This window comes from Pangasianodon hypophthalmus, chromosome 9 (genome assembly GCF_027358585.1).
Source record: "Pangasianodon hypophthalmus isolate fPanHyp1 chromosome 9, fPanHyp1.pri, whole genome shotgun sequence".
Classification (NCBI taxonomy): Eukaryota; Metazoa; Chordata; class Actinopteri; order Siluriformes; family Pangasiidae; genus Pangasianodon; species Pangasianodon hypophthalmus.
Genome location: NC_069718.1, coordinates 6,608,790 through 6,631,762, shown reverse-complemented (window position 1 = coordinate 6,631,762; position 22,973 = coordinate 6,608,790). Strand labels below are relative to the sequence as shown.

Here is a 22,973-nt window from a genome sequence, read left to right as displayed (position 1 = left end):
AAGCTTATTGTTGGAGAAATTCAACTGCTTTATCCTGGCTGGGGTCGTGGTGGATCCGGAGCCGATCCCGGGAACACCGGGTCCGAGGTGGGACGATTCACTTGGGATGGGACAACAGTACAACGCAGGGCAACACACACACACACACACCCCCAAACATGCACAGACACATTCACATTTTTAGACAAATAAGGTAGACAGTCTTCCTGCCTCTGTGTTTTTTTGTTTTTTGGGGTTTTTTTGGGCCAGTGGAAGGAAACTGGAATTGATGTGGATTATACACGCTGTAAAAAATATCTCTTAGTGATCTGGCATTGTCATTTAGCTTCATGATCTGAAACACACACACACACACACACACATTCTCTCCATCTTTGGCAGTAGGTGATTGTTGGTGGGTTCTTGAGCAAAATCAGTGGTTCACACAGTTCTTATAATTGTGTAAGTTTTTATAATGAAAGCAAAAACGATCATTTTTATAAACTCAAAATATAAATCAGATTAAATCCTGAATAACAGACAGAACTCGACACTGACGCGGCCAACAAGTCCAGTCCTTCCTGTTACTAATTTGTGTTCCTCAAAAATACACTTCAAACAGGAAGGAAGCTGTTGAAGAAAAACTCTCAGACGTTTAACCTTGCTGTGACCTTGAGACTGTTTCGATCAATTACCAAATCTAATCAGTTCGTCTGCTGGTTACAATCATAACTCCACTACCTAATTAAAACTAATTAAAAGTAACTGAAATAGTATAAAGAGTTGGGAAAAGTCAGCTCTAAAATTATTGGCACCCTCCATTAAAATGAGTGAAGATGAACTATGACATTTTCTACCATTCCCTAATCTGATGGTTGATTAATTTTCCATAACAGCAGCTCTGACAGTAGTGCAGCTAATCACATCGTTTCCATAGTAACGGTTCATTCACAGGGACTCATATGGTGGATGCGCCACATAATTACTACCACTATTATTAACAGTAAACAGATTTTTTTAAAGGATGTTATTTCACACACACACCCACACACACAAAACATATAGTTGATGACAATAAGCTTTCCGTAAGGAGACGTTTATTTCGCATTTTTGGAAGGAGTCTCCAGTGTCAGCGCTTTGTAACAGTCAGAGGTTAAGCTGTAACTTTACCCTTTTTTCCCGCTTTTTTCTTTTGTCTAACTTAGAGAGAGTGAAAAAGAGCAGCTGGTGAAGGAACGACTGTTTATCGCTGCTATGATATAAGCCATAACAGGAACTAACTTGCTTCACAGCATTACATGTAACTCTAAATGGATAAAAATAAATTTTGATAGGTAGTTCTTAGATAGATAGATAGATAGATAGATAGATAGATAGATAGATAGATAGATAGATAGACTCTATTGATCCCATGAGGGAAATTCTTGTGTTACAGCAGCATAGTCAGTAGCAATAGATAGTCAGTAGATAGATAGATAGATAGATAGATAGATAGACTTTATTGATCCCGTGAGGGAAATTCTTGTGTTACAGCAGCATGGTCAGTAGCAAGATACAACACGTACACACACAAAATATAAAATATAAAATACAATAAGTTAAATTAAATGTAGTAGTGTAGATATGGAGCACAGTTGTAGATTTAACCAGATTTACATCAGTATTTACATAAGTACACTTGTGAAAACTGGTAGTGAATAATGATGAATATGAAGAACCTTGAGAATGTAGAATATAATGACAGCTTTCTAAATAAATTAAAAGATGTATTTGTTTGCGTAGTAACAAACTGCTGTAGTAAACGAGGAATAAATTTCCCTTAACAGAAGGACACAGAGTGTATTATTCCTTACTCTGTCCAGAAGAGCAGCGCTGTTCATCCTCCTGCTCGGTAGAAGGCAGTAAGTGTCGTAGACGCACTGAAATGACTGGATGAATTCCAAATGGCGTCGTTGCTCCCTACATTAGCGCCCTCCGTCTCCCTTATGACGTATTAGCTAGTGCTAGTAGTGCGCCCTACCTAGTGCACTAAGGTGCGGATTGGGATGCGATCCGAGTAGAAAAGGACCTTCCTGTTTCCAGGGGACGTCTGGTGGAGGAGTGCTGCTGCTACAACAACAGGCGAGTACATTTTGTTTTATTTATTTTTTTAAACGTACTTACTGCAAATAAGTTACGAAGGGTTGTTTAATTTCACACTGAAATTCCGCAGGTATCTTTTACAGCCATTGTCAGTGTGTAATCTTTTTTTTTTAATAAACCTATTTTTTTTCTGAAGTCCTTTAACCACCGAGCTGTTGTTTGTCCTGATTAGCCTGTTAGCATTGCTCACTGTTCCTCTGTTTGTTTTGGTCTCTCTTTCTGTCTCCCTCTCTCTCTCTCTTTTTTTTTAAATTTTATAATAGCATAATTCGCAAATGGTTCATCTTTTATCTGTTAGGAAACAAACCAGTTTTCTGGAGGGAAAAATGGCATGTAAAAGGGAGAAGTCTGGCTGTAATGTTGACTAGCTTAGCTGCAGAGCTGGCCTGTGTTTATTATTTATTTCAGCTCAGTGTGTTTTATACAACTGTCTGGCTAGGAATGATAAAAAATAATAATGTTTTAAGTTATCTAAATTAAAATGAAGGGTAATTAAGCTCTTACAATAGTGCAACTTTTGTGTTAAAAATATAAACACACAAGTTAATAATAATAATAATGTGAGTTTGCACTGATGAGAGATTCCTACTGTAAGTAAGTAAGTAAATAAATAAACAAACAAATAAATAAATAAAAAGAAGAATAATGTGAGTTTGCACTGTTAAGAGTTTCCTACAGGAAATAAATAAACAGAAATTACAGATAGATAGATAGATAGATAGATAGATAGACAGATAATTAGTGACCTGTTGAGGATTTAAAATGAAAACTTTTAATAAATGATCAGAAAAATAGCAAGTCTAGTTTTTGTTTTTTTCTGTGTATTGCATGATACAATTAAACATTTTACATCCTTTATAAACAACAACTACAACAAAAAGTCAGTATATAAAAGAAAAAGTAAAAATTAAAGGTAGTTAAGGTGTCACAGTAGTCTGACTTCTTTTTTTTTTTTTTTTTTTTTTTTTTTTTTTTTAGGACATAAAAACACAAATCCTGTAGGTGTGAAGTGATTAAAGTGTGTGAATTTGTGCTGTTCAGAAACATAAATGCATAAGAAGGTAAATAAGTAAATAAACCACCGTGTTGCGTAATTAAAGGAGTAAATGATTAGAGAGATATAACGAGTCCAGATGTTTCCAGATGTGTATTGTACGTAAGGAATTAAAAAAAAAAAAAAAAAAATTCTTAGGTTTGTTCAGTTATAGGACAATAATCAACGATGGGTTGGTGTGATGCGGCGCAAAGAGAAGTGGCGCGTGTTCAACGGTTCAACCCCAGTGTTGATTATTTTCCTGTAACTGCGCTTCCTGAAGTGTTTAATTTCTCTTATTCAGCTGCAGCTTTCCAGTGATTACAGTGTTTACTGTGTTACTGTTTATCCATTTACAGTTATGGTTCATGTTGTGGGAACTTCTACAGCAAGTTAGTTCCTGTTTTCACTTACGTTATAGCAGCTATAAACAGTTCCATCACCACCCTCTCGCTTTTTTTTTTTTTTTTTTGGATCTCTTGAAGAAAATAAAATCGCAGCTTGTCACGTTGCTGAGAAACCAGAAAGCACTCAGAGCTGCTGTGTGTAAATAAATAAGTATATAAGTAAATAAATAAAGAATTTAACGGCTCTGTGTTGTACGATTTAGCAGCTAGTTGTTAATCCTGTGTATAAATACTAAGCAGGTTCAGTCAATTTTTCAATCAAGATCATGAGGAAAAAAAAAGTCCCAGAATGCAATGCAGCTATCGGATGCTGAGTTACAGCGGAGACTCGCCTCAGCTAGTTAGAGATCTACGAGATGAAGAGATCACTGAGATGAGATGTAGCTTTTTACGGATGAGGGGGTGAGAGAGCTGGATGGACTAAAGAATTAAAGCGTCGCTACATCGCGCTCTTCAGGTGGAGATAAAGCGAGAGCTAAAATCCCACAGCACCACGATCACCAGGTAGTCCAACTGCATTGTGGGTAAAGAGGAACCTGTTAGAAGTTTTAACTACAAAATTTCATTACAAGATAAATCGTAAATGCCACTGAGGATCACGTGATATTTATAAAGATTAAGATACACAGCGTCCTTTAAATAATCAGCTGATGGACTTTGCTTGGGATGATCTGCTGATACTGTTAATCTAAAACAGGTCTGTGTGTGTCTGTGTGTGTCTCTCTCTCTCTCTCTCTGTGTGTCTCTCTCTCTCTCTCTCTCTCTGTGTGTCTCTCTCTCTCTCTGTGTGTGTGTCTCTCTCTCTCTCTGTGTGTGTGTCTCTCTCTCTCTCTGTGTGTGTGTGTCTCTCTCTCTCTGTGTGTGTGTGTCTGTGTGTGTGTGTCTGTGTGTGTGTGTGTGTGTGTCTGTGTGTGTGTGTCTGTGTGTGTGTCTGTGTGTGTGTCTGTGTGTGTGTGTCTGTGTGTGTGTGTCTGTGTGTGTGTGTCTGTGTGTGTGTGTCTGTGTGTGTGTGTCTGTGTGTGTGTGTCTGTGTGTGTGTCTCTCTCTCTCTCTGTGTGTGTGTCTGTGTGTGTGTCTGTGTGTGTGTCTGTGTGTGTGTCTGTGTGTGTGTCTGTGTGTGTGTCTGTGTGTGTGTCTCTCTCTCTCTCTGTGTGTGTGTCTGTGTGTGTGTGTCTGTGTGTGTGTGTCTGTGTGTGTGTCTCTCTCTCTCTCTGTGTGTGTGTCTGTGTGTGTGTCTGTGTGTGTGTGTCTGTGTGTGTGTGTCTGTGTGTGTGTCTCTCTCTCTCTCTGTGTGTGTGTCTGTGTGTGTGTCTGTGTGTGTGTCTGTGTGTGTGTCTGTGTGTGTGTCTGTGTGTGTGTCTGTGTGTGTGTCTCTCTCTCTCTCTGTGTGTGTGTCTGTGTGTGTGTGTCTGTGTGTGTGTGTCTGTGTGTGTGTGTCTGTGTGTGTGTCTCTCTCTCTCTCTCTGTGTGTCTGTGTGTGTCTGTGTGTGTGTGTCTGTGTGTGTGTGTCTGTGTGTGTGTGTCTCTCTCTCTCTGTGTGTGTGTCTGTGTGTGTGTGTCTGTGTGTGTGTGTCTGTGTGTGTGTGTCTGTGTGTGTGTGTCTGTCTCTCTCTCTGTGTCTGTGTGTGTCTGTGTGTGTCTGTGTGTGTCTGTGTGTGTCTGTGTGTGTGTCTGTGTGTGTGTCTGTGTGTGTGTCTGTGTGTGTGTCTGTGTGTGTCTCTCTCTCTCTGTGTGTGTGTCTGTGTGTGTGTGTCTGTGTGTGTGTGTCTGTGTGTGTGTGTCTGTGTGTGTGTGTCTGTGTGTGTGTGTCTGTGTGTGTGTGTCTGTGTGTGTGTCTGTCTCTCTCTCTGTGTCTGTGTGTGTCTGTGTGTGTGTCTGTGTGTGTGTCTGTGTGTGTGTCTGTGTGTGTGTCTGTGTGTGTGTCTGTGTCTGTGTGTGTCTGTGTCTGTGTGTGTCTGTGTCTGTGTGTGTGTGTCTGTGTGTGTGTCTCTCTCTCTCTCTGTGTGTCTGTGTGTGTCTGTGTGTGTGTGTCTGTGTGTGTGTGTCTGTGTGTGTGTGTCTGTGTGTGTGTGTCTGTGTGTGTGTGTCTCTCTCTCTCTGTGTGTGTGTCTGTGTGTGTGTGTCTGTGTGTGTGTGTCTGTGTGTGTGTCTCTCTCTCTCTCTGTGTGTCTGTGTGTGTGTGTCTGTGTGTGTGTGTCTGTGTGTGTGTGTCTGTGTGTGTGTGTCTGTGTGTGTGTGTCTCTCTCTCTCTGTGTGTGTGTCTGTGTGTGTGTGTCTGTGTGTGTGTGTCTGTGTGTGTGTGTCTGTGTGTGTGTGTCTGTGTGTGTGTCTGTCTCTCTCTCTGTGTCTGTGTGTGTCTGTGTGTGTCTGTGTGTGTGTCTGTGTGTGTCTGTGTGTGTCTGTGTGTGTCTGTGTGTGTGTCTGTGTGTGTGTCTGTGTGTGTCTGTGTGTGTGTCTGTGTGTGTGTCTGTGTGTGTCTCTCTCTCTCTGTGTGTGTGTCTGTGTGTGTGTGTCTGTGTGTGTGTGTCTGTGTGTGTGTGTCTGTGTGTGTGTGTCTGTGTGTGTGTCTGTCTCTCTCTCTGTGTCTGTGTGTGTCTGTGTGTGTGTCTGTGTGTGTGTCTGTGTGTGTGTCTGTGTGTGTGTCTGTGTCTGTGTGTGTCTGTGTCTGTGTGTGTCTGTGTCTGTGTGTGTCTGTGTGTGTGTGTCTGTGTGTGTGTGTCTGTGTGTGTGTCTCTCTCTCTCTCTGTGTGTGTGTCTGTGTGTGTGTCTGTGTGTGTGTCTGTGTGTGTGTCTGTGTGTGTGTCTGTGTGTGTGTCTGTGTGTGTGTCTGTCTCTCTCTCTGTGTGTGTGTCTGTCTGTGTGTGTGTCTGTCTGTGTGTGTCTGTGTGTGTGTCTGTCTGTGTGTGTGTCTGTGTGTGTGTCTGTGTGTGTGTCTGTGTGTGTGTCTGTGTGTGTGTCTGTGTGTGTCTGTGTGTGTGTGTCTCTCTCTCTCTGTGTGTGTGTCTCTCTCTCTCTCTGTGTGTGTGTCTCTCTCTCTCTCTGTGTGTGTGTCTCTCTCTCTCTCTGTGTGTGTGTCTCTCTCTCTCTCTGTGTGTGTGTCTCTCTCTCTCTCTGTGTGTGTGTCTCTCTCTCTCTCTGTGTGTGTGTCTCTCTCTCTCTCTGTGTGTGTGTCTCTCTCTCTCTCTGTGTGTGTGTCTCTCTCTCTCTCTCTGTGTGTGTGTGTCTCTCTCTCTCTGTGTGTGTGTGTGTCTCTCTCTCTCTCTCTCTCTGTGTGTGTGTCTGTGTGTGTGTCTGTGTGTGTGTCTGTGTGTGTGTCTGTGTGTGTGTCTGTGTGTGTGTGTCTGATTAAAGGAGGTGTGAAGAACTTCAGCCTTGATTTTTCTAATTTTAACACACTTGATTAATTTTGAAGAAAAGCTCAAAACAGAGTCATGCTGTGAGAGTAATGGTGTGTGTGTGTGTGTGTGTGTGTGTGTGTGTGTTGTAGGTGTTGGCCATGGAGCAGTGTGCGTGTGTGGAGCGCGAGCTGGAGAAGGTGCTGCACAGGTTCGTGACGTACGGACACCAGTCAGAGGAACGTCTCGACGAGCTGCTGAGGAACGTGTGTGAGCTGCGCAGCCAGCTGGTCACTTTCGGTAAGCGGCCATCATACACTCACTGGCCACTTTAATAGGAACACCTGTACACCTGTCTGTTCACGAAATTATCCAGTCATGTATAATCCTGCAGATACAGGTCAAGAGATTTTCAGCTAATGTTCACATCGAATGTCAGCATGATGGAAGAATATGATCTGGCATGGTTGTTTGTGACAAATGGGCTGGTTAGAGTGTTTCAGAAACTTCTGATCTCTTGGGATTTTGATGAGACGCTTCACTGCACTAGAGTTTACAGAATTGTGCAAAAAAAACCAAAAAAAAAAAACACTTAGTTCTGCGAGCGTAAACGTCCTATTGATGAAAGAGGTCCGAAGCCAGACTGCCGGGAAGGCTACCTCAAATAACCACTCTTTACAGCCGTGGTGAGCTGAAAAGCATCTCCGAACGCTTGAATCTTGCTGCAGGTGGGCTATAACAGCAGGACCCTAGATCAGGTTCCACTCCTGTCCCCTAACAACAGGAATCTGAGGCTACAGTGGGCACAGACTCACCCAAAACTGGACAGCTGAACTGGAAAAACATCTCCTGGTTACATAACTCCGATTTTACACAGATGATTCACAGATGTTGTGTTAGTTTGTTTTACTGGAAAGGTTTGTTTATTTACTTTTGTGTACATTTTCTCCTTGCTGATTTCCATGCTGTTACGGAGATCTCCACCAAGCACAGCCCAGGAAGAGTGTGTGTGTGTGTGTGTGTGTGTGTGTGTGTGTGTGTGTGTGTGTGTGTGTGTGTGTGTGTGTGTGTGTGTGTGTGTGTTTTGTGGGGATGGTAAAGGTGGGGTCAGCGATTTTTATTTCGATTTTTATTCTAAACACTGTAATATTTGGCAGAGGGACAGAGTGTCCTCCAGAGAGCAGGACCAGTTGTGATCTCTCAGGATGCTTTCACGTATGCAGCGTGTAGTCCGTTTGATGGACAGAACCCCAGTGTGTTCTCCTCCTCACTGCGGTTCTTCAGGAAAGTGAGGAACACAGCGATCGCACTCAGGTCCGAGAGCAAATGAGCGAGGCAGTGAGAGTACGCTTACAAAAAAAGTGAAGAAAAAGTGAAGTGACTTGTGGCCAAGTAGGGTGACCCATACTCGGAATTTGTGCTCTGCATTTAACCCATCCAAGTGCATACACACACACACACACACACACACACACACACACACACACACAGCAGTGGGCAGCCTTTTTTGCTGCAGCGCCCGGGGAGCAGTTGGGGGTTCGGTGCCTTGCTCAAGGGTCTCACCTCAGTCGTGGTATTGAGAGTGGGAGAGAGCGCGCTGGTCATTCACTCCCCCCACCTACAATCCCTGCTGGACCTGAGGCTCGAACCCACAAACATCAGGTTCACAGGTTGCAAGTCCGACTCGCTATCCATTAGGCCACGACTGCCCCCAAGTCAACCCGAAGGCATTTCGACTCTTAATCGACTCGACTGCAGGAAGTGAGTCAGACATGCTGTGTGTTTGGGTTTGAGTTTTTTTTTTTTGTTTGTTTGTTTGTTTTTTTTTCTTGGTGGCTGCAAACTGAGACAAAGGACTGAGCCGTAGTGCTGCGGAAATGCGACTTGTTCTGGAGATATGGACAAACAAACAGTTTATATAATAGTCTGATCACTTTGTTAGGGCTTGCTTCTGTTTTTTTACTTCTTCCATTGGCATATTTCTGACCAATAGCAGCAGGTTTTCAGCTGTCACTTTTAGCTTTTTAGTTTGTTGAATTATGTGCAACGTGAATCCAAACCAGAAGTTTTTACTTCTCTCCGACTCGGACGTGACTAATGGGCTAGTAGTTGTGAAAGCGCTCTTGGACTCAGTGACGTTATCGCAGTTTTAATCTCCTAATGACAGAGTGAGAGATCTCGGATGTTCTTGAGCCTCTGCTGAAGGGTTTTATTTGATTTTCCTCCTCTCAGGTGTACAGGACACAGATTTATCCGTGCTTTCTCAGACGATGGCGCAGTGCTGTAAGGAAATCAAGGAGACGGTGCAGATGCTCGCCTCTCGCCACAAGGACATCCACGGCAGCGTGTCCAAAGTGGGCAAAGCCATCGACAGAGTGAGTCACACCGCCATCGCTTTATCTCTTTCTTATAAAGTCTGTCTTTCATTTTCTTACTTATAAAGGCCTTTCTTTCTTATCATTTGTTTGTTTCTTTCTTATAAATTCTTTCTTATAATTTACTTTGTTCTTTTAATTTCTTTCTTTCTGTCTTATAATTTCTTTAGGTCTTTCTGTCTTTCTTATAGTTTTTGTCTGTCTGTCTTATTTCTTTCTGCCTTATAATTTCTTTCTTTCTTTCTTATAATGGCTGTCTTTCTGTCACTGTCTCTGTCTTTCTGTCTATGTCTTCTGTCACACTGTAGTTAACAAACATGTACACCCTCTGTTTGAGAGTGTAGACGTTTGGCGAATTCTCCAGGGCTGTAAAGAAATAGTGTATCGTATCATTCGCTATGAGGATCTGGATGTCAGTGTATCATACAATACATTCAGCAGGCTGCCTAATAATAGTTTATTATAAAATACATCTTATTGTGCATGTAGTTGTAATAAAAATTTACATTTCATCAAGCCCAGATTTGCTTCCCTGAAAAGAGTAGCTTTCTTTCTCCCTTAATTCAGGAGAGGCTACAGAGATAAAAAAAAAAAATACTTGCCAGCGCGCGTACTCGCTGACTTTAATACCGTTGCACCGTTACAGTTTGTTTTGCACATCAGTGAAGCTTGGCCAGAGCTAATGTTTAAATAGAAGCTAATGTTTTTACACAAGTTATGTGCTGCTAATAGTCTTTCAGCTCTTTTACTTTTTTACAGTGTTGAATGTTTCAATCAATTAAAAATGGAAACCTAAGGCACCTATTCAGGCAGTGCTTATTCTTGTTGTATCAAAAATGTTTCCTATCAAGACCATACAGAAAATTCTGATGGTTTGTTCCATAAAGTTTAAATAATAAGTGCAGTACCAAGTTCTCTGACTCTCTAGTGTGTCGTGTCGTGCAGTGCTGTGTTAAACGTGGTGTAACGAGGCTTTACGCTCTGCAGAACTTCGACGCGGAGGTGAGCGCTGTAGTAGCCGAGACGGTGTGGGACTCGTCCGAGAAGCAGAGGAACCTCAGCGAGACCATCGTGGAGCACCTGTACCGACAGGGCATGCTGAGCGTCGCTGAAGACCTCTGTCAGGTACAGCTTTTTATTCTGATTTCAGAACACTGCGTGAGGTTAGGACTTTGGCTGCTGTGAAGTGCTAATTGTGAAAAGTACATTATTCGCCTCTCTTCATGGCAGGAGTCTGGCGTGGTCATCGACATGAGCATGAAGCAGCCGTTTCTGGAGCTCAACCGCATTCTAGAGGCTTTACGGATGCAGGACCTCCGACCGGCGCTAGAGTGCGTAGAGCTCATAACTTCCTCTGGCTTTTATTTCTGTAATAAAACGAGGAAATCTTTTGAACAAATGTCACTGTGTTTGTAATAAATCCATTGTGCAATTTACTGATACCACAGAACGTCTGTGTGTGTGTGTGTGTGTGTGTGTGTGTGTGTGTGTGTGTGTGTGGTGATGGAAAAGAAGAGAATCATCATTTGCCATTGTATTATTGTTTTTGCTACACAGGAATTTAACCTGGCACGCACACACACACACACACACACACACACACACACACACACACACACACACGTTGAGAGTGCAGAGTCAGACTCTTGGGCTACTTCCAGAAAAGACGGCTTTGCTACCGTGTTTAGTTACATACTCTCTCTCTCTCTCTCTGTGTGTGTGTGTCTGTGTGTGTGTGTCTGTGTGTGTGTGTCTGTGTGTGTGTGTCTGTGTGTGTGTGTCTGTGTGTGTGTGTCTGTGTGTGTGTGTCTGTGTGTGTCTGTGTGTGTGTTGTCTCTGCCAGATGGGCTGTGACGAACCGACAGAGGCTGCTGGATCTGAACAGCAGTCTGGAGTTCAAGCTGCACCGGCTCTACTTCATCAGCCTGCTGAACGGAGGTGTGGAAAACCAGCTGGAGGCGCTGCACTACGCTCGCCACTTCCAGCCGTTCGCCGCCCAGCATCAGAGAGGTGAGACACGGAGAAATAAAGCTCACCTTACAGCATCGCTTCTCAGCTGCACACTGCAGAAACCTATTTCTAGATGGGTTGTTTTTTTATTGTTTTTTTTTTTTTTCCCCTCTGCTAGTTTCATGTGTACATTAATTTTGTACAACCGCACGGTCTGGAGTGTGTTATTCCTCTTGCACCACAGCCATTTGCCGACAATTACAATGTTTAATTTAATAATGAACGACACATTGCGCGCTTTAATGGTTTATAGTTGGATTTAATGTTGTGGAACATCCGAGAGAAAAATTAGTTAATGTTCTCATGTTAATGCCGCAATAAACAGTTATTCCCTCACCAGCCTCTCTCGCTCTCTCTCTCTCTCTCTCTCTCTCTCGCTCTCTCGCTCTCTCTGTCTCTGTCTCTGAACACTGTGACTGATACAAAACGCTTACACGTGAGACTTCCATAAATGTCTCCTAACAAAAAAACATCACATCAACACTTATGTTTTACTTTGTTTAACAAAAATACATTTTAAATCTGTTTATTGGCTCTGGATATCAGTATTATATTGAAAAAATGAAAAAGGTTAGCTAAATTCATCAGCAGGTTAGATTTTATAAACATAACTGAAAAACCTTTTTTTTTTTTTTTTTTTCATTTGACTTTTTTCCTCGTTGTTCTTCTGTAACACAACTTACTGCTGCTAGAGGATTAGAATTAACCTGGAGCTTCAGAGATCCTGTCGATAGCCTTTGGGCTTTTTTTTTTTTTTTTTTTTTTTTTTTTTTTGGTAATTAAAAAAAATCAGCTACAATTATACAATAGTATAGTTCTGTCTGTGTGGTTTACTGTCTGGTTCGTGTGTGTGTGTGTGTGTGTGTGTGTGTGTGTGTGTGTGTAGATATCCAGGTGTTAATGGGCAGCCTGGTTTACCTGCGTAACGGCATCGAGAACTCTCCGTACCGCAGTCTGCTCGAGACCAACCAGTGGGCCGAGATCTGCAACATCTTCACCCGGGACGCCTGCGCCCTGCTCGGCCTGTCCGTAGAGTCTCCGCTCAGCGTCAGGTCAGACACCTCATTCTGTCATACGTTCACACTTTAGGGCTGGACGATATGACAGAAATATCATATCGCAATACATGAAGACATTTCTGTGAACACGATATGTATCGCGATATACGTTTACTAACAAGCTGCCAGCAAAGCAGTAGTGACTAAAAATAAATAAATAAAAAAAACTGAGTTTGATGGCAAGATAATAAACTGAAAAAGGGAAAAAAAAAATTATTTAATTATTTACAGTTTAATTGTGCCACGATACATTTTTCCGAGATCAGTTTGTAAATAATTACAATTGATTATTAATGTTGAAAATCTGTGCTGAATTTTTACAAAATTTAAACATCAGTTATCAGGTTGTAATTATTTAACATACACAGTTTTTTTCTAAACAATTGTATTGTAGCACAGTTTATCACGATATCGATATTTTATTGTCTTTTATTTAGTAATTGATGTTTTTAATTGATGTATTGCATTTAAAGGCGATGAATTTAATGCTGTTTAAAGATAATTAATGCAGTTTAAAGATAATAATAATAATATAAATATATAATAAATATCTAAATCAATAATGCATACATAATATACTTAATATTTTTTAATTATTATTATTATTTCTGTACGGCTAACAGCAGCTTAACTCTGTTTTCACTTGCATGTGAAGTGTGTACTCTGTTCTGAAGCACTGATATCAGTCAGCAGTGGGGGGAAGTTCAGCAGGGGTCCAGAGCGGTAGGCGGATGGATAAATCACTCCTCCGCTCACATACCTGTGGGATTTCTCACTTCTACACCGAGAAATCCATGATATCTGGTGATATCCATGATATTCATGAAATTTTAGCAGAAATGATACTTGGTGCAAGACAGGATTTATTACAGTGTACATTTTCATTTTAACGTTGAACAAGCATCCAGCATGGGTGGCGAGAGAACGAAAAAAAAAACCTTCCATGATTTATTAGAAATAAAAAATAGAGATTGCACAATGCCACTTTTTCTTTACTGATACCGATACTAAAACCTTGAGCATCAGCCGATTAAAAATATTGATCTAACCAGCCAGTATTTTTATTCTTTTAAAGAAGGTATTTATTTATTTATTTATTATATTCAGTTAAACTCTTGGATACAAAAATCCCTTGTATTTCAAATATAGATATAAATATAATAAAAATCAATTATAGGTCTCTTTTATATGTAAATATTTCCAGTTCCAAAACAAATTGTGTTTTTTTTTTTTTTTTTTGTTTTTTTTTTTTAAAAACACTTTAGCGTGAACACATTTGCTTTGCTGAATAACTCACTGGTTGTTGTTAACCTTCTTTAACCTGCTTTACATTTTTACTGTAACTTTTCTCTGATATTTCTACTTACATTTATTACGTGGTTGGATTGAATTTATTCTCTTTTTAATTCCCCTCTGAAATCCAATCCACCATTTGTCTTTTGCTGGTATCAGCACACTTCCTTTTTAACACGTGTTTAAATCTGTTTCAGATCAAATGATGAATGCTTTCAAATCTTCGATAATTCAGTTGCGGTGATTTATATTACTGACATGGTGTCTTTACTGGAAGCTCGCTAGACAGGAAAAGAAAACAAATCAAGGAGTGTGACCATGCTTGCTGCTTAAACTATAAATATACACTATAAAATTATATTCCCATAAGCCTCAATATCATGATTATAGTTTTCTGTAAATAAACAAAATCCAGATTGAACCTTGCTCATACTGTTACTTTATGGTGTTTGTTTATTTATTTATTTATTTATTTATTTATTTATTTATTTATTTATTGTGTGTGTGTGTTTAAATAGATGAGATTTTATTACAGCGAGAGGGGTTCAGCGATATTTTTAGTAGGTTTGTGGATCGATATCTGGCAAAGCTATTACATAAGACTACACTATGCTTTTTTTTTTTTTTCCCCTCTCTTCCACAAAATTTTGTTAAATACAGAAAAAGGCACAGAAATATGCAAAGTCAACATGCCATGCCTACGTAGGCCCCGCCCTCTTCCCCTAGTAACCTAATAACACTTGTCTGTCATGTGTTTCCTAACAGTGACAGCTGTTTTTTTTTTTTATTTTTATTTTTTTTTTAACTTTTTACACTTTAATCCATCTCTAAAAGGCTGGGTATAAAGGAAGTTTCAGTTTCTGTTCCTGAACTTTTTTAGGCAGACGACCCCAGATGGATATTTTACTTTCTTTCTTTCTGCAACCCCAAGCTTTGACCACCCTGCATTTTTTTTTTTTTTTTTTTTTTTCCTTCCCCAGATTTGTTAAATTATAACTTAATCCATATTCAGTAAATGTGTTTGCATATTTTTGGAGTCAGAGCCACTTCAAGTTGTTGAGGAAATATGGGAAGTAAAAGAATGGAGGAATATGTGTTGCTGAAGTCCAGCGTGTCAAGATAGCAGAAAAAGCCTAACACAGCATGCACGCTCTGCATTTAAGTGTGTCTAGTTTGAAGGGAACTTGTTGTAACATTTCAAAACAGTAACACACAGAATGTGGCTTCATAATTAGAGCAATATTTGTAATATTAATTTATAAAATAAAACAGAAGAGGAGACTGAGTTTCTGTGAGGGTCACAGCCCTTATTTAGCAACCCCTGTTCAGTTTGTTTTTGATTAGCTTAGCTAACTGTTATTATAATTGTGTGTGTGTGTGTGTGTGTGTGTGTGTGTCTTCCTCAGCTTTGCGTCAGGTTGCATGGCCCTGCCCGTGTTGATGAACATTAAGCAGGTCATCGAGCAGAGGCAGTGTAGTGGCGTCTGGACACACAAGGACGAGCTACCCGTGAGTTAGACACACACACACACACACACACACACACACACACACACGTGTCTGACAAGCAACCTTTTCACAAACTTGTAAGACTTTGCATTTTAACTCTGTTTTTATCTGTAAGCTTCACTTCAGTTTTAACCCTTTTGATGGAATCTGCACGGTCCTTATCTTGGGTCGAGCTTATCTAAGCTGCACCTTCACCAAAACTGTCAAAACATTGCTTGTGCTGTTGTATTTCATTCTGTGTGAATTTTCCAGCAGGTTCTGAGTCTCCGTCCGGGCTGTCAGTCGGTGGCGCTCATTAGAATATTAAGCCACACCCACCCAGTTCTCAGTTTTGTCTGATCTTTTAATTTAGATTATGCTTCATGTAAGGGTGTGTTGTGAAGTAAACAAGAGACAGAAAGTATTTCTGGAGTACACCGTTATGAACCATCACTGAATAATATGCCAGATATGTCTTTTTTTTTTTTTTTTTCTTTTTTTTCCTTTTCCTGCCAATAAATACAGCATATGAGCCAGGGGTATGAATCTGATCTGACCAGCCAATATTTTTATTCTTTAAAGAAGGTACAAAATTTTTTTTTTTTTTTTTTTTTTTTTTTTTCTCCTTCTCTTCCCAAATTCAGTTCAGTTAAACTCTTGGGCACAAAAATCCCTTGTATTTCAAATATAGATATAAATATGTTAAAATCAATTATAGCAAAAAGTCTCTTTTATATGTAAATATTACCGGTTCCAAAACAAATTGTTAAAAAAAAACAAACAAAAAAAAAAAACACTTTAGCGTGAACACATTTGCTTTGCTGAATAACTCACTGGTTGTTGTTAACCTTCTTTAACCTGCTTTACATTGTTTTTACTGTAACTTTTCTCTGATATTTCTACTTACATTTATTACATGGTTGGATAGAATTTATTCTCTTTTTAATTCCCCTCTGAAATCCAATCCACCATTTGTCTTTTGCTGGTATCAGCACACTTCCTTTTTAACACGTGTTTAAATCTGTTTCAGCTTTTAAAAACACATTCAGCACTCAGAGATCAAATGATGAATGCTTTCAAATCTTCGATAATTCAGTTGCGGTGATTTATATTACTGACATGGTGTCTTTACTGGAAGCTCGTTAGGAAGGAAAAGAAAACAAATCAAGGAGTGTGATCATGCTTGCTGCTTAAACTATAAATATACACTATAAAATTATATTCCCATAAGCCTCAATATCATGATTATAGTTTTCTGTAAATAAACAAAATCCAGATTGAACCTTGCTCATACTGTTACTTTATGGTGTTGACTGACAATTACATAAGTGTTTTGAACTAACTGCCCCCTGGAGGCCCCGCCCCCTTCCCAGTGCACTGTTTTGAGTTCATTAATGTGCAGTAATATCTGTCCATGTATGTTCGACTTGACTACGATTAGACAAGTATAACGTTAACATCAATTAGCTGTATTTATTAGAAAAAGGGTTGTGGCTTAAATGGTAATGGCACAGAAAATTAAATGGAAAAATAATGAATGAAATCAGTAAATAGTCCAACAATCAGATCTAATGCGAATATGAATTATTTTAATGATAGAGACATTTGGTGGCTGATAGTTATAAAGTGGTGGTTGGAGATTATCATTCTTGTGGTCTTCTGTAAATGCTGCAGGAACTCGGTCTCTAAAATCAGATGTGTGAGGTTTTTTTTTCCCCTCCACCCTTTTTCCTTCCCTCTCCTGTTTTCATCACGCTGTATTTGGACATGTTTCAGACTCAAAAGGGGTCCAAAGCAAACTGGTGAGCAAGCGCAGTTCCTTAGGAGAAGAATGAAGCTATTTCTGGTGTGGTTATATATATCTTTTGAATTGCACATAGCTGTAGGGGAAAAAAAACAGGATTTTCACTGCAGAACCTCATTACTGCTATGATTTTTATTTTTTTTTTTCCCCTAAGGTAAAAAAAAAAATCCCTGTGTCGTTCTTTTTCTCTTAACAGAGCTCATTAACAGAGCATTTTTTTTTTAATTATCTGATGTGTTAAGAGTGAAAAAGCAGAAGTGTAAAGGACTGGAATAAGGAAGTGCTGGCTGAATGTGAATGCCAGTAAATTTTGGACAATGTTAATATTTTATTTTGTGTGTGTGTGTGTGTGTGTGCAGATCGAGATAGACCTGGGGAAAAAGTGCTGGTATCACTCTGTGTTTGCGTGTCCCATCCTGAGGCAGCAGACATCAGAGAGTAACCCACCCATGAAGCTCATCTGCGGTCACGTCATCTCCAGAGACGCCCTCAACAAACTCACCAACGCTGGGAAGTAGGTGCTCCTCGTATACAAGAACAGCTGCCAGGATCTTTAAACTGTGCTCTAAATCTTGAGCTTGCAATACACATTTCTTCTGGACTATGTGTGTCTCTACTAGAAGAAATCCTGTCTGCTTTGAGAAGTAATAAATAAATGCATATGTCACCTTCGCTGTACAGGATACATTAATGTACAGTATAGTGCAGGGGTGTCCAACCTTTTTTTCAGAGGGAGCCAGATTAGACTTTATTAAAATGCCAGAGGGTCAGTCAGTAGCTGCGTTTACATGGACACTAATAATCCGATCGTAATTGCACTAGAAGCAAAATCAGATTTAAAAAGTCACACGTAAACACGTCAATCGGAATGAATTGGCCAAAACCGATTAAAATGTCATTCGGATCGTAAGGGGTGGTTTAAACCTTTTCTAATCCATGAAGAGGACATGTAAACACTTCATCGGATTGAAAATGAAACCAGATAGTTCTGCGCACATGCAATGACGTACAAATCACGTAATGACGTATGACGCTCCTCGTCTGTGAAGTGGTGCAAGACGACGTTGTCCCACCAGTCCTTGCTTCGGACCCTCATCCACAGACGCCTTGTTCTGGGCTCGGGAAGGGGCGTTTTAATTGCTTGATAAATACACGCAGTACCGCACAAAACATCACGCGCTCGTCGTCTTCTAATTAGCAGCTGAAATAGGCAAATGTTAAGTCCGCTTTTTAAAAGGAAAAAAAGAAGCAATGGCGAGAGAGTGGCTGCTAGTATCTGCACGTTGGAATGAAAGGAAACGTGTATTCGTGCACTGTGCGCATGTCAGAAGATCAAATCCGATTCTGTCACGTAAACGCGCACATCAACCCGATTACTTTATTCACCGTTCTTGTAAACACTGCGATCGGGTTAATCAATCTGACTGATTGATTTAATTCCGATTAAAACAAAAAGTGTCCATGTAAACGTGACTACAGTATGATGTCCTAAATATGTCTAATCATGGAGTTGAAATTAAATAGTGAACATAAGCTCAAAGTGTGAACGCTGCATTTTAATGAACATTTTCAGCTGAATAAGATCAAAAACATTTTTGTATTTGGTTTTTGGCTGAAAGATGGGGAAAAAAGTGGCAAAAATATCTGACAGGAAAAATCCCAATGAAGTGCCAAATCTAACGCTATAAATTTTAATGGTAATGATAATTAGACTGATTTTGAAAACGCTGCTTGTTTCTTTACTTGGTTAATGCAAACAGTTTGAGCAGATGAGCAGAGAACGTGTCTGCTGTGATATGTAAACGTGCTACATACAAAACGTGCTGTATTAAGTTTTATACTGGTTACGGCGTTGTTTTTTCCCAGCTGCATGCTGTTTCATTTTAAGGACTGGTATACAAAGAGTTCATAAAATTGATGCGAAGATCTATCAAATTGTAAATAAGTCGTTGATTTAGCAGACATTTTTATTTTAAATAATGTTAGTCCTGCATTTAAAACAGCCCATTAATTAATGTGTGCTGTGAGTGTAGTTTACATTTTTTTCTAGAAAAGTAGAAACAAGCAGAACCTGTTCTTCTTTAATTTTTTTTAGATTTTGAAAAATCATTTTCACGTCATCAGGATAAATGCTTTTAGCAGATATATATTTGATTTTCTTACTTGCTTCTAATCTGACGCTGGTGCTTGTTTTCCTCTCCGCAGGCTGAAGTGTCCATACTGTCCGATGGAGCAGAACCCCTCGGACGCTAAACAGATTTATTTCTGACGTCCCGGAGTGGAGCAGATTAACGCAGCGGAGGCTCCTCAGCGTGTCGGAGGCTCCTCGGAGTGGCTGAGTTGGAATGATCCACGTTCACGGCCTTCTGCGGCGGCTCGAACCGTGGAGCCGCCATACCCCCCTTCCCGAGATTTTTAGTTGGCACAGGCCGGTGGTCATGACAACACACACCTGTAGATCTGAGTCAGTTAAGTGTATGTCACAAGGACAGAGCTCCACGGATCATTTGCTCATATGATGCACTCATTTATGACTCACAGGCTTTTATGAATAAGTATGTGTGGGTTTTTTTTTTTTTTTTTTTCTCTCCCCTCTCTCTCTCTCTCTCTCTCTCTCTCTCATGTCATTAATATGTTTTAATTTTACTTTTCAGTTTATTTCCTCCGTATGGCTTAGGAGAGCACGGTGTATGCTTGTGAACAGGTGTGACCTTCCTGCATTGTATGTTTTCACGGTTGCTTATTTACAAGATATTTAAACGACTATATTATAGAGGCTTTCAGCCGGTGTACATGACAGAAAGGCTTTTCAGCAAGTATATTCACAGAGACGTATTCAGTGAGGCCAGGAGGTGTTTGGTGGAGGGCTTTGTTGGGGAAGAGAAGACTGTTGTAAAACAGATCCCGGCGCTCTTCATGATGGTGTAATGATAAAAATAAAAAAAAAAAAATCTGATTAGATTGTTGGATTTCTGGTTAAAATATCCGTGCGATGAATCGTCGCAGATGTGACGTGAGCAGATTGATCTGACGTTATCTGATTTCTCAGAGTAATAGATATGTGTCTTGCTTTGTGTATATATTTAAGAAAATATTTAAAAGGGAAAAAAAAGATACTACTGTGAACTGTGACTCTTTAATTTTTTTCCTCAGTAGTTCCTCAAGCTTATCGCCTCATTGCCATGTTATAAAGTAACTCAGTGTAACACGGATCCCATCATCCCTCTATGGAAAGAGAGCAGTTTTTTTAAGCCTTAAAAGGACGACTGGCTCCATCAGTAAGTTAAATTAACTGCACTGAGTGTTGGATGAGTTGGTCTGCTTTTATTTCTTTTTCTTTTTAATGCAGGGGAAAATGTCAATTTTAGCCCTCAGGATAATTAACATAATGAAATTGCTTCATGCTTTTAAACTGGGATTGTTTGTGTGTTTGCTTCTGGTGTGTGTGTGTGGATATCACATGAATCTTAAAGAAGCATTTCCCCAAAAATGACTTGTACACCATGTTCCCTTTACCGCAGATGTAGACGATCAACCAGGACATGTTTAATGTCTAAAGTAATAATAAAAACAATAATAATAATAATCTCTTATTAGAGGTGGCACAATACCACTTTCTTTCCCGATATCAATAACAATACTTAAAATTTAAGTATCAGCTGATATCTGTACTCATCTGATTATCATTTTCTTTCTTTAAAAACTTCTAAGGTTTAATTTTTTTTTTAAACTGAAGAACTTAAGGAAAAAAAAAATACATGGCTAAAATCATGACTTGCACAAAACTGCAGCTTTGACACAAAAATCACTTGCATTACACATAACAGAGTGTAAATTATAAATATAATAAAAATCAAACATAAAATATGCAGTCAGGTCTCTTTTATAAATGAACATTTCCAGTTTGAAGAAAAAAAAAGTACGTTTCCAATTCCAGTCTGTGACATTTGTTACAGGATGGGAACAAATTCATTTTTATTTATTTATTTATTTTTTAACGTCGATATACTCACCTTTTTTGTCCTAGTATCGGCCCGATACTGATCCGGGGTATCGGATCAGTGCCATCTCTGTTTCTTACATGACACAAAATTTCTTTTCTACATCCTCTCAATAAATATATTTGTATTTTTTTCTAAAATAATGCATGAAAAGTTGGCCAAGCGTGATTTCTCTCCTGATTTTTCCATACAAACCATAGAGAGAGATTTGTTGGCTCCTGTGTGAAATACTGTAGATGTTTTCTAGATAAACAGATCTTCCAGTTTGATCTCCATCAAGAGAGACGGACTCACTCCGTGTTTTCTGATAGCATCCTCAGTCTACTCAAGCCTAGTACATCAAACACCAGACATGTTTTGTTTGATCGACAACATCTGAGGGAAATTGTGTACATTTCAAACTGTGAAGAACCAGCATAGCTTGACCTGATGGTTGAATTTAGGGATTTAAAAAATGTTTAGCATTAGATATCCTAACACGTGAGGCAAACAAACCTGGTCATCTCCCACATGTGTGCTACAAATATTTCCTTTTGTTTATTTTGCTTCAGTAGACAATCAGATTCAGAAGCAGACAGTCGTCATTATGGCTGTGTGAGATCAGGTTTGTGATTCCTGGAGCAGAGATCAGCCACGGAGCTGCACACTGAGTGCAGAGAGTTAGCTCACAGTGTTTCAGTGTTTTACCCTGCTGGATTAAATGAAGCATTTGTTTCCCAAAACCGTTCATGAGCTGAATCAGGTGTGTGTGTGTGTGTGTGTGTGTGTTCTAGATGGAGAAACTGCTCAGGAGCATGCTTAACCAGTGTCTTCAAAATGTTCTTGTGAACGTATCCACACTTCAGTGTAATACACAAAACCCATCAATACAAACCCCGTGTTTTATACCATTTAATGCATCTCTAATACTCTATAATACACTATAAATGTGTGTTAGGACAGCTGTCGATTTATTACACACTCCCACCGTGTTGTTCATGTTGTAGGTGTACAGTTAGAGAGTAAATCTCGTATTAGGCCACGAACAGTGTGTGTTATACGATATATCATTTCTGACCACAGCACATACACTGTACACAGCAGATGTCAAATATACGGCCCGCGGGTACTAAAGCTTCTAATCCGACTCACCAAATCAATTTAGAAACCACTCTGTAACTACAATCGTCTGGAATAGGAGCTAGTCTCGGTTACTCCACTAGGGGGCAGACTAGAGCAATAAACTCAGCTACTGGCAAAAATGTGCTAATTATGTAACTGTATTCGCAAGCTAAAAATTTGACACTGTAACAATGTCATTTTCCCAAAGAACTGATTTAGGGCTTTCACAGCAACATTGGTGAAAATCTATATATGGAAAATTTGTATATAATGTACAATGTGAAGCTATGTAGTAGATACTTTGGACTAACTATCAAAACTCTGCCCTGTTGTTACCTGAAATGAATTTGCTCAACCCCCAGATTACTCCACGTGCTACAGTCAGTAACTGTTACACCTACAACATGACCTCAGCAGTTGGTGTGTATCTGATAAAGCAGCAGCGCAGTGTGCTAATCTGATCATAGCTAATCTTAACCCCAACGTTAAACTAAACCTAGCCAGTGGTTCCGTTATCACGCTCATCACAATTTCTTTTTCTTCCACTGAGGAGCATTTAAGATCTGCTTAAACCACTCGTATCTCCGCAAAACAGACGGGTGTCTCTCAACCCTTTACGAAGAAAATACACTCTAATTCTGGTTTGAGACGCATCACCAAGGCATCAGGGAGTCACAGCCTTCGAGCTTCATTTTGGTTTAGCAATATATAACAAATCTGCATTTCCTGCTACTTCTTTTGTAAATATCTATCTTCTATCATCACAGTATGTTTATTAAACCTGCATCTGAGATAAAAGCAGAATAAAAATGATGTTTATACACAGCTTCACTGTTTCCTGTATGCCTCTGAAAGTCCAAACGATTTAGCCAGAAATGAAATGTATTGTTTTTGCATGCTAAAAGTAGTGAATCAGACAAGACATGATTAATTTGGTGTTGGAAGTT

General features: G+C 39.7%; 1 protein-coding gene across 1 annotated transcript; it reads left to right on the top strand.

Moving 5' to 3' along the window:
* Positions 1-1,983: 1,983 nt before the first annotated feature.
* rmnd5b (required for meiotic nuclear division 5 homolog B) lies at positions 1,984-22,852 on the top strand. Its single transcript, XM_034307313.2, has 10 exons — positions 1,984-2,100; positions 7,049-7,196; positions 9,129-9,271; positions 10,259-10,396; positions 10,502-10,602; positions 11,115-11,281; positions 12,168-12,333; positions 15,039-15,141; positions 17,284-17,438; positions 19,130-22,852. Exons 2-10 carry the CDS (start codon positions 7,058-7,060, stop codon positions 19,191-19,193), a joined length of 1,176 nt encoding a protein of 391 aa, XP_034163204.1. The 5' UTR covers positions 1,984-2,100; positions 7,049-7,057; the 3' UTR covers positions 19,194-22,852.
* The last annotated feature ends 121 nt before the right edge of the window (positions 22,853-22,973 follow it).

Bases quoted from the DNA above. Each gene is read 5' to 3' on its own strand.
- rmnd5b (XM_034307313.2), top strand. From the start codon at position 7,058: ATGGAGCAGTGTGCGTGTGTGGAGCGCGAGCTGGAGAAGGTGCTGCAC. The intron at 11,282-12,167 runs GTGAGACACGGA...GTGTGTGTGTAG, and splicing joins CGCCGCCCAGCATCAGAGAG to ATATCCAGGTGTTAATGGGC. The intron at 12,334-15,038 runs GTCAGACACCTC...TGTCTTCCTCAG, and splicing joins GAGTCTCCGCTCAGCGTCAG to CTTTGCGTCAGGTTGCATGG.